The sequence below is a fragment of the Monodon monoceros genome, unplaced genomic scaffold (genome assembly GCF_005190385.1).
Source record: "Monodon monoceros isolate NGI ecotype Baffin Bay Population unplaced genomic scaffold, NGI_Narwhal_1 Super_Scaffold_11, whole genome shotgun sequence".
NCBI lineage: Eukaryota > Metazoa > Chordata > Mammalia > Artiodactyla > Monodontidae > Monodon > Monodon monoceros.
Window position 1 is genome coordinate 108,321,643 of NW_021703767.1, and position 12,393 is coordinate 108,334,035.

Below are 12,393 nucleotides of genomic sequence, written 5' to 3' on the forward strand. Positions count from 1 at the left end.
TCAGATTTGGATGCCTTTTATTTCTTTTTCTTGCCTAGTTGCTCTGGCTAGAACTTCTAGTACTATGCTGAGAAGAAGTGATGAAGGCAGGCATCCTTGTCTTGTTCCTGATCTTAGAGGAAAAGCTTTCAGTCTCTAACTATTGAATATAATATTTGCTGTGGTTTTTTCATATATTGCTTTTATTATATTGAGGTAGTTTTCTTCTATTTCTATTTTGTTGAGTGTTTTTATCGTGAAAGGGTGTTGAATTTTGTCAGATGCTTTTTCTGCATCAATTGAGATGATTGTGGTTTTTCTCTTCATTATGTTGATGCAGCATATTACTTTGATCAATTCTTATATGTTGAACCATCCTTGTATTCCAGGACTAAGTCTCACTTGGTCATGGTGTATAATCCTTTTAATATGCTGCTGAATTGTATTGCTAGTACAGCTGACCCTTGAGCAATGCAGGAGTTGGGGTGCAGACCTCCTGAGCAGTTGAAAATCTGAGTATAACTTTATAGTTGGCCCTCTGTATCTGAGGTTCTGCATCTGTGGATTCAACCAGCTGCAGATTGTGTAGTACTGTAGTACTTATTTATTGAAAAAAAATTCCCATATAAGTGGACCCACACAATTCAAACCCCTGGTGTTCAAGGATCAACTATATATTGTTGAGGATTTTTGCATCAGTGTAAATAAGAGATAATGGTCTGTAGTTATCTTGTAGTGTCTTTGTCTGCCTTTGGTGACCTCATAGAATGAGTTAGGAAGTGTTCCCTCCACTTTAATTTTTTTTGGAAAAATTTGAGGATTTTGGTATTTGTTCTTTAAATATTTGATAGAATTCACCAGTGAAACCATCAAGTCCAGGGATTTTCTTTGTTGAGAGATTTTTGATTACTGATTCAATCTTCTTATTAGTTATAGATCTATTCATATTTTCTATTTGTGATATAGTCTTGGTAGGTTTTATATTTCTAGGAATTTGTCCATTTCATCTAGGTTATTCAATTTTTTGGTGTATAATTTTTTATAGTAGTATCTTATAGTCCTTTATGTTTCTGTAGAATCAGTAGTAATGTCCCCACTTTCACTTCTGATTTTAGTACTTTGAGTCTTTTTTTCTCTTCGTCCATCTAACAAAAGTTTTGTCAGTTTTACTGATCTTTTTGATAAAACTACTTTTGGTTTCATTGACTTTTCTCAATTGTTTTTCTACTTCATATCTGTTCTCATCTTTCTTATTTCCTTCTTTCTGCTATCTATCTTTTTAAATCTATTGAGACTTAATTGCTGCCCTCAAATGTGGTCTATTCTGAAAATGTCCCATGTGCACTTGAGAAGACTGTATATGCTGTTATTGTTGGGTAGAGTGTCTGTTAGATCTAGTTGGTTTATTGTGTTGTTTAAATTCTTTATTTCCTTAGTTCTGTCTAGTTGTTCTATCCACTATTGTTAGTGAGGTACTGAAGTCTCCAAGTATTATTGTAGAATTATTTCTCTCTTCAGTTTTCACCATTTTTGCCTTATATATTTTGATGATCTGTCATTAGATGCATAAATGTCTATAACTGTTATATCTTCCTGCTGTATTGAGACTTCTATTAATACATAATATCCTTCTTTGTCTCTTACAGCCTTTTTTGATTTAAAGTCTATTGTTTGATGTTAATATAGCCACCCCAGCTCTCTTTTTGTTATGATTTGCATGGAATATCTTTTTCCATCCTTTCATTTTCAACCTGTTTGTGTTTTTGGATCTCAAGTGAGTCTCTTGTAGACAGCATATAGTAGGGTCATGAGTTTTTATCTATTCTGTCAATCTGTCTTTTGATTGGAGAGTTTAATTCATTTACATTAAAATAATTATTGATAAGGATTAATATCCATTATTGTGCTATTTGTTTTCTTTATGCCTTATAGCTTTCTTGGTCTCTTATTTCTTGCATTATGTCTTCTTTTTTTTTGTATTAAAATATTTAAATCCCATTTATATAAATTCTATAGCTGTTTTCTTTGTGGTTACCTTGGGGATTACATTTAATGTCCTAAAGTTACAATACTCTAGTTGAATTTTTACCAGCTTAGGTGAATAGTTTTTTTTAACATGATTTGTTTGTCCATGTTTACTGGCAGTAGAAAGTTTTCATATTTGAATTAATCAGATTGACAGTTGAGGATTTTCATATTCTGAAAATATGCTATCTGGAAACCGAGTGTACCCCAGAACCACACAGAGGAACAATTTTATAAGAAATATTAAAGAGTTGATGTTTATGTCAGTGAGGAAAGAAAAGGAAACAGGAAATTAATGAATAATGAAGAGGAAGCTGATGTCAAAAATAGGGAATGTTATATTGAGTCAGAGAACCATTCTCATACAGATTTGTCAGAATTGGATAGGGGTTTAGATAATGTCTTAATATCAGAATGACATCCTTGATTGGATGTAAATTTAATAACATTAATTGAGGAGAACAGAGCTGATATGTTCATTATCATTACATTTCAATTAGGCCTGAAAATTTCAACTGTGAATGAATAATGAGAATAATGAATCTTAAATAGTTGTATGAAAAAAATCCATCCAGTGTAAAGTGAAATTCAAGTTATTTCTGCAGTGTGGCCATGTTGAATGGAGGTAGATGAAGTACTCGTGTCTATCAGAAGCAATACAGTATTGTGGTTAAGGAGCAAGACAGTGCTGCCCTGTCTGGGTCCAGCCCCAGCTCTGCCGTGTACTATGTAACTTTGGGGGACTTACTTAAACTCTTTTACTTCAGATTCTTTATCTGTAACATGGTGATGATGATAATGATGGTATCTGCCCTATGTCATTGTGTGACCATCAAATGAATTGATTATACACAAAGTGCTTTGAACACTGTCCAGCTCATATTAAGCATTTTATAAACAGTAGCTGCTGTTGTTATTGCTAAAGAGAGATAAGGATTGGCAAATCTTTTGCTTTTCCTGTTCAGATAGATTGATGTCTGAAAACTCAATGGTTCCAGCATGCAAAGATGATGATGCTGGCATATTCCTCCGTCAGATCATTCTCCTCCTTGGTGCCCCCACCTTACCTCTTAATGCCACTTGGGAAATTATTACCTGTAGAAGACTTTATGGGTGTTGTAAACTGAAGCCTTACACCTTCCCTATAAATCAGGGGTCCTGCAAACTGTAGCCTGTAGGTAAATCTGACCCACCACCTTTTTATATGGGCTCCTAAGCTAACAATGGGTTTTCAATGGTTGAAAAAATCAAAAGAAGTATAAAGTTTTGTGACATGAAATTTTATGCCAATTAATTTATGTATTGTCTATGGTAGCTTCTGTGTAACAATGGCATAGTAGAATAGTTGCAATTGAGACCAAATGGGCTGTAAAACCTAATATATTTATTATCAGGCCCTCTTCAGAAAAAATTTGCCCACCCCTGCGCTAAATAATACCGTTCAATGCTTTACATTCTCCTAAAGTGTTTACATTCTCCTAAAGTGTTTTTTTTTTTTTTTTTTTTTTTTTTTTGCGGTACATGGGCCTCTCACTGTTGTGGCCTCTCCCGTTGCGGAGCACAGGCTCCGGACGCGCAGGCTCAGCCGCCATGGCTCTCGGGCCCAGCCACTCCACGGCACGTGGGATCTTCCTGGACCGGGGCACGAACCCGCGTCCCCTGCATCGGCAGGCGGACTCTCAACCACTGCGCCACCAGGGAAGCCCTCTTCTAAAGTTTTTTGATTAGACAATACTAGGCCGTAACTTTTCATTCAGTTTTTACTCTCCTAGTTTTTCTTTGCAGAAATACTATTTCTTTTCTTAAATTTATCATGTATTGGCTATGAATCATTAATTCAGGGTTTTCTTGGGCACTCATGTCTCAATTATGAACAACAACTTTGAGGTATCAGAATACTTTTGCCTGCAATTATATCTTATACCATGTGTACTGTTACTGAGAGAGAATGGTATTTCCTTTCATAGAATCTTACAGTTGGAAGGGGCTTCAGGGTCATCTAGTTGTGCTCACTGACATTGTACATGAAGAAATGGAAGCCCCAAGAGGTAATGTAAGTGACCCACTGTCACAGGGCCAGGTCAGCATGGAATCAGAAGTAGTGTATATTTCTTGGTCTGAGTCGGCCTCTGTTTCTGTCTTACCAATCCCAGATCCCCTAAACCAATTGTCAAGGCCAGCTTGTGTGTTGACACTGAAGGCCTTGCAGACACAGGCTCACCCAAAAGGGTTTGTTTCTGCAGAATATTCATGCTTAGTGTCTGCTTGTATCTGCTTCTTCTCTGGAGAAGTCTTTGAGATGCTTTGATAAAGAAGTATAAAATAAAAGGATGAAAATGCTGCCATCCTTGGACTCATTTATTCATTTCTTTGAACTCTGGCCAAATATTTTGTGGGACACAGAGCAGTGTTCACAGTCAAAAGAAATAGCGCTCATGCAATGGGTGCTGTATTCCCAGAAAACAAAAAAATGAGATTCAGGTACTTACTAGTAATTGGCCCAAATGTTTCACTCTTTTGATTCTTCAGTTATTTTTCCCCTGGTCCTGGGTCACCCTTTAATTCCCAGGTATCATATATAATGAGGTCCTTCCTGAACTCTATGAGGAACAATTGAATTTGAAAGAACTGGGCTGGTTATATTCAAATGTTATAAAGGGAACAAAATGTGAAACAGATATTTATGATTGAAAAATCACTTCTATTTAACTTTAGGAGAAATAAGATTAATTTTCCAGTTTTTACTTTCTAAGGTATAATCTCCTATAATCATAGTTTGAATCACCTAAGAAGTATAAGTGTTCTGAGTTACTACTGGGAGGTTAGTTAATATTTCGTCTTAAATGAAAATTTTTCAGTTTGATGTCACCTGTTTGATAAGCAAATGTTATTCTTTGACACTTTCCTTTGACCTACTCCCATTCTCCCATTTCTTAGATTTAAACCTAAGTCTTTCCCTTACTTTGATTCTGTTTTTCTCCCATCATCTTCATTATTTTCTTCTTCATTACCCTTTGAGTTTTGAAGCTCAATTTGTTTTTCTAAATGTACATACCATTCCTACTTTCTGTTATCTACCCCCTAACAACCGTGAATCATACATTTTAAAAAAGCCCTCTGCTAAAACTTAACTGGGAATTTTAAGCTCATCCATTTGTTACCAGTTATTCTGCTTCCTCACTATGTAAAACGACCCAAGACTCATCCTCCTGGGGGCCTTTTAAAATCTCAGTTCACATGATGTAAATCCTTTGTATCTAAACTCATATCCTCAGGCACCTAGTATCATACCTGAGCTTTGAAGCAACCTCTATCATATCAGGCTTGCAGTTCCTATTAATGCCCTTGATTTAGAAGTTGAGAATATTAGGTAAGAATTGTCAAAGCTAGTCATAGGAAGAGGAGCAGTGTAGAGACAGCCCTTCTGTGCAGGAGAAAACAGTGCTAGACCAAGTTGAAGGAGACCTGTGGTTGAGACCTGGTTCTCTTACTAATTCTTACCAAATTTCTCCCTCTCTTCTAGTTTTATATCCTCATCTGAACAATGAGGAGATTGAATGAGATGGTCTAAGCTTCTAACTGTAAGAGGGGGACTGAGAAAAGGGAATTGAAAAGATCATGTTGTGTAGGGGTATTGTGAAGGTAAAAAAAAAAAATACTGGATGAAAGGTCATAGATGGAGAAGATAAGGCCTAAATTTGGTATACATGGGGTCTCATCACATCATAGAGATGCTTTAACAGTTTGGATAAAATGTTAAAGAAGCTCCCAGAGTAATATGGTTTGACTCCATTTCCCAGTGAAGGGAAGCACCTATATGTGCTCTCCTTCCCCTAGTTCCTTTTGTTGTCACTGTTAGTAGCTCACTAAGAGCCTGTGGATTGCAGGTCCTCCTCAAAAGAATTTCTTCTCAAGTTTGGTGTTAATGATAAATGTTCTTGTGAGTATTCTGTGAAAGCAGATTTTATTTTGATGAAAATGCAAGTGTTTTTCTTGACCTTTCTGCAAGTGGGTGAAGCAGACCTTTGAGGAAGCTGATAAGAATGGTGATGGCTTGTTGAACATTGAAGAGATACACCAATTGATGCACAAACTAAATGTCAATCTGCCCCGAAGAAAAGTCAGACAGATGTTTCAGGTATATTTTCACAATTGGATTGGCCTTATGTAAAATACACGTTGGAGGTTATCGATATACTGAGGTATTTCAAAAGGCTATTTTGCCTCGTTGGAAGCTAATATTACTACTCTGTATTGTTTTGTTTTTCTTTGAAGACAGAGGCATTTTATTTCATCAAGGAAAACTTCCTAAACTTAACATGCATCCACAGTTTCGCTTCCTAAAGTGCTTTGTTGTTGTTGTTGCCATTTTCAGAGAGTAATTCTAAGCATTTAACCTGATACTTAAATAATGGGGTAAATGGGATCAAGTCACTTGGAGAGGATGATAAGATCTCATCTACCAACCTCATGGTCTGTTGTGAGGATCAGAACAAAGACCGAGTAACATGACAAAATAGGACGTGTCGAAATCCTCAAGAGCCCTCTATTTTGTTACAGAGGAGTTTAAGATTTAGAATCCTTAAGGCTTAGAAGTGCTGTATCACTTCTACCATTTAGGGAGCCCTCCGGAAGTTCACTCCAACTGCTTGTTGGTGTTAGATGAGATGCTCTTTCCCTGTTGGTAAGTTCTGGAGGAAAATCCATGGGCCCAAACTTATTCTGTGGCCCCCAGCTGGGATTGTACTCAGTCTTCCACCTAAGGTGCAAAAGTGAGTTCTGTTAAGTTAAAGTTGGTGCAAAGACATGTTAGATTATTAGTAATTAGCAGACTACTAATTCAGGAAATGCTCTTATTTGGAGATAAGTCATATGTATAATCCATGTTTTGCAGTGATTTTCTAAGTGACTAGGTAGGTGATATTTTTAATATGTAAAAAAGTGTTATATTTTATGATGTTTAATGTTTTGTGCTTCCTTTGTTTTCTAACCTCGTGTTATCAGAGATGGTAAGGGCAGAAACAGCATGAGGGGTGAGTTGCAACAATGAATGGAAGATGGAGGATGGCTTCGATCTGTGACCTCTTACGGTCACAGGTCCTGTGGTCTTGTCCTTGGAAGCTGGAGATGGTTTGCACTGGGGGAACTGGGTCCCATTGCACTGAAGAGAATGGAAAGAAGAGGAAGGAATGAGATAGTCTATAAAAGGAACCAGAGATGGAATGAGGGACTTTGTAGGGGAAATGAGTTGTCACAGAGTGAATTGTTTTTAAGCTATATGGAAAGGTTTGCCATGTTCTTGGCACTCCCTGTGCCACCTTACTTTTGTTCTATTTTGAGTCCCACCTCCCCATGCATTCCTTTCCATAGGAGATATTCATAGTACTGGAGAGATAGTTCTGATTAAATCAGAGAGGCCACGCTTAAATAGGAGGGCAAAATCTATACCTACAAAAATAATGATTTGGGGGGTAATTTTTGGAAATAAGATAGAGAAGTAACATAAGATATTAAACTATTTTTACTTCTATATTTTTTCCTCCTTCAGACACATTTTATCTCTAATACACTGAGTATTTTAGAGGGTAAACCGGGAAATATTTATGTCAAAAGTCTTGTAAGTTCAAAGTTAATACTTTAGAGAAGTTTTAAGAAAACAGTAAGGTCTCTTTTTATGACCTTGGATTTAAAGACTGAAAGACTTCTCAAGCCGGCAGTGACTAGAGAAGCAGCTGGGCTTCTATTGTATGTAGAATATTTCTATCATAGGTCTTGCATGTAGCAGAGTTCTGTGAGTGCTCAGGGTGGAGTGATGGAAACAAAGATCTTAGTATTATTTTAAGGAACTTTTTTTTTTTTTACTGAATTGCTGGTAAAGACATTAAAGCCTTCCTGGAATTTTCTTTGCCTTTTTGTTGCAGTGCAAGATTCAGCTGGTTTTTTAAAAAAATAGTCTGTTAAGGTATGGATAGCTTCTTTTGAAGTCTTTGATGCTATTGCTTAAACCTTACAGTTTTACTGTTCTTAAAGGTTTAGGCATTTCCAAGGAAGTTTTGAAAAATGTATCATCGCTTTATCCAGGTCTAGATATTTTGAAACAAAGTTATGGCAGAAATATGAACATTAGACCTACTTTCTTTGGATGCAAAGACTCTACAACCAAGAGCCTCAAACACCAAAAATGTTGGTATTCTGTAGACCAATCTGTCTCTGCCTTTAAAATGACAGAAAGCAACAGCATCACAGAGAAACAGTGTATGATTTAAATATTGGTCTAAGTGTTTGCTCATAATTGACCCAAAGTTAGCAAAGTTTAAAAAAGTATATTTTTATACACATTTTGACTTTCAAAACTGTATTTAAAAACACATACCAGCTGACTATATGTCACAACATCTATGAATTTCAAAATGCCATTCAGTCCCTGTCAGTTTTTGCTCAGCTACAACTGTGTTCACTTAAAATAAAGGAGACCATGTAAATGGATGGGTTTTTCATTATATATCCCCAACAGTTTTATGGTTTTATGACAAATTCAGCCAATCCGAAGGCAAGTACGTGACGAAAGATCCTTCCTCAATAATTACTAGGAACAAATAATTTCAACTAGTGATCAGTCCAGATGGATTTTTCAGGCTTTTATGGAGGAAAAGGTACCAATGATGCTGATGGCTGTAAGAGCAATAAGCTACCTATGCAGAATTAAGAGAGATTCTATTATAGGTAAAAATTACATTTGATTGAATCGCAGTTCAGAAGCTGATGAGAGACTAGAATTTTCATCATGTATTAAATGTATTTTCTCTCTTTTGTTCTTGATTAGTCTTATCCAAAATTTCTTTTATTAGTTTTGTCAAAAGACCAGCTTTGGGTTTAATTGCTCACCTTTGATGTTATATCTACTTGTTTTCTATTTCATTGCTTTCTGCTTTTGCTTATAATTTATTTCGTTCTATTTTCTTTAGCTTAACTTTTTTCTAGCTTTTGGAGTTGAATTATTAGCTTCTCTGATTTTAATCTACATTGCTTATACATTGAAAACTTCAAGTTTCCTTCTAACTACTGCATCACACAAGTTGTAACACGTGGTACATGCGTTTACTTCTGTACATTTCATTTCTTATTTAGAAATGTGTTTTTTCCATACACAGTTTTTTTTAAGCTTTGTTTGTTGCTTTATAAATTTACTGTGATCAGAGAAATTAGTTCTTATAAGGTTGATTCTTTATAATTTGAAACTTTTTTGTGGCCTAATATATAGTCAGTTTTTAAATTGATCCATGTGCGCTTGAAAAGAACTTATTTACCATTTGTGAAATGTGTATTAGCCTTTTTTATAGTAAATATTATTTCCGGCTACTGAATTTCCTATTTCAAACTCTCACACTGCCTTGTTATTTTCTATGCCTCTTTCAGGAAGCTGATACAGATGAGAATCAGGGAACTTTGACATTTGAAGAGTTCTGTGTTTTTTACAAAATGATGTCATTGAGACGGGACCTTTATTTGTTGCTTTTGAGCTACAGTGACAAGAAAGATCACCTAACTGTGGAAGAACTGGCTCAGTTTTTGAAGGTGGAGCAAAAGGTATCATTAGACTGTTTAACTGAATGTTTACTTAAAAATACTTGTGAAAGGTATATGAGTTTTTCTTGAGGTTGGGTGTAGGTATACTTTAAATTTAGAATAGAGGGGTAAATATCACAGTTCCACAAAAATCTTATCTATGAGTTATTTAAAATGTGTTTCCAGCATCTTTAAAGAGGGTGTGACAAATTGAACACTTATACAATTTTTAACCTTAAATATGCATATTTTTCCACAGAGTAGTGACAATTAACTCATGTGTTTCCTTTCAGATACCATGGTAATGTTTTCTTTATAGTAATAACATAGCTAGACATTTATCAACTATGACATAATTCTTAACTAGCAGTATAGTAATTCATTGGTAAATATCTTCCTTCATACCTTGCCCTGTGCATCTCTTCCATTTTGGCTGAGCTGTATACTTTATAATTAATGAGTAATAGTAAGTAAAGCACTTTTCTGAATTCTGTGAGTCATTCTAGCGAATCTTGGAAACTGAGTTGCGGGAATTGACAAAGACTTTCTCCTCAATGAAACAAACTCTAAGCAGGCTCTTTTGAGCCAGTTTTTCGAAGGTTCCATCCTTTGGCCTTGTCCTTAAGAGTCCAGCTATAGCAAGAATCCTAAGTCAGTTTAACCAGAATCTCCATCCTCGATAACTAATCGCCCTCAATATCTGATAAAATTCCTCGCCTATCACTATTCCCTGGGTGATATTTGATCAGCCCGCCCTGCATTTCAGGAAGAATCCTGTTAGGTTGGGTTAGCCAGAATCCCCTCTTATGCCTCCACTGACCCCTACCTTGCTCCTGGGCTATAAATCCCCACTTGTATTAGCAAATAAGCCAGTTCTATACTGAGCTCTCTTTCTCCGTTTTGCAATAGTTACTGATTAAAATCTATTTTTACTGTTTTAAGTAATGTCCAGAACTCCGAAATTTGTAGTAGGCCAGGCAGAAGTGGGGGTAGCCTGAGACCTCATCTGCGGCATCTGAAGCAGGGTTAGCCTGTGGGACTGAGCCCTGCAGGGTCTAATGCTGACTCCAGATGGTAAGCGTCATGACTGAATTGCACTGCTGGATACCCAGCTAGTGTCGGAGAGTCAGAGTTGGTGGTGTCAGAGAAAAGACACTAGACCTGGTAATATTTTACTTTATCCCATTACCACAATCACATACATTTTAGGAATTACAGATCCAGATTTTATACATTTTGTTGTTGCTTTAAGGATTAAGCCAGATAGTGTTAGCAAAATGTTTTATCAAAATCAGTTATTTTAGTTTGATAATTTGGCAAAGGCAGAGATTCTCCACTAACAAAGTTGGCTGTTAAGGCAGACAGAAAATGGGAATGGGGTAATAGAAGAATTATCTTCCCCAGAGAACATGCCCTTTCCAAATCATTATTCCCTGTTTCCTGCAATTATAACTACTCCTGCATTGTCATCAGAAGAACTCTTCACAGTATAGTGGAAAGAACCTTAGACCAGGAGTACAGAAAATCTGCATTTCATATCCTGCAAGCTTTATCAGTTGGAGAATCTTGGGCAGGCCAATCAGTATTGTTTCTGAGCCTTGGTTTCCTGATCTGTACAAAGGGGAGCTGATACCTACCTTTCTTATCTCACAATGTCAGATTGAAAATTGATTGGGATGATGAATGTGAAAGCCCTTTGACAGAGATATTCAGAAGCACAGCAGTGTGAGAAATTAAAATGTCCAAAGAAAGCGACTTCAAGTTCATTTGTGCTAGTGGAATTTACCCAATCCATTTGAATAGCAATAGCGGATGTCATTTGCTAAGGGGCATATGTTTCTTCCCTCCTTTTGTTATATTGACATTCAACCAGTAAATTTTAGTTGGGGAAAACAGAAGCCAGTGTTCTGTGACATCTGCTCCTGGCAAATGATTACGCGTTTCCAGTTTAATTTTCTAAACTAGCTTGAAGCTACATATGGGTATAACATGAAAGAAATTTTTTAAAATTATCATATATCAAGAGGCATAAACCAGAAAGGAAAATATTAATGTCCTGAAACTTTGTATGTGGTCCAATATATCAAACATCATAAAATGAATGTCAAGTGCAAACTTGGAAAATATTTATAATATACAAAAGAGAGAAACAGTGAATTTCCTTAATATGGAAAGTACTTCCACAGACAATTGAGGGAAAAGATGACTACCCAATAGAAGAATGTGTAAAACATTTGAAACATAAAAAAAATTGCACAATGATCTATTAAAAATGTTCATCCTTCACCAGTAATTTAAACATGTGAAATAAAACCAAGACTTTTTGAATTTTACTTTTTATTTTAATATGCTTCTGTATTATTTCCATTAAAAATTTTTTTTTAATTGGAGTATAGTTGATTTACAATGTTAAGAGACCATTTATCACCCATCAAATTAGTAAAGGTTAAAAAAATATACTACCAAACATGGTGTCCATTTCTTATATTTCTGGTGAAGCTGTGGAATGGTACAATCTTTCTATGGGCAGTTTTATCATTAAATTGTATATAATATATAAAATTTTTACCAATCCATTTTGTATCTAGTAGTTCATCCTAAGGAAATAATTGTGTATAGAAAAAAAAGTTATAAAGTTGTGCATTTCAGCATTCTTTAAAACAGCGAAAAATTGGACATGATCTAAAAGTGCAGCAGGAGAGTCATTAGTCAAGAGTTTTGTGGGGTTTTGAGTTTCAAAATGGGATTTTCACAGTGGAACGAATCTGAGGCAATTTGATGATCCATATGGCAGTAATTCATTCGTTTCTGATGGTGTAAGAT

General features: G+C 35.8%; 1 protein-coding gene across 1 annotated transcript in view; it reads left to right on the plus strand.

Annotated features, from left to right (window-relative positions):
• PLCH1 (phospholipase C eta 1) overlaps positions 1-12,393 on the plus strand; it is a 234,914-nt gene that overhangs the window by 127,987 nt on the left and 94,534 nt on the right. The window contains exons 5-6 of the mRNA XM_029214972.1: positions 6,013-6,142; positions 9,421-9,591. Coding sequence (XP_029070805.1) covers positions 6,013-6,142; positions 9,421-9,591 — 301 coding nt within the window. The remainder of the gene's footprint in view (positions 1-6,012; positions 6,143-9,420; positions 9,592-12,393) is intronic.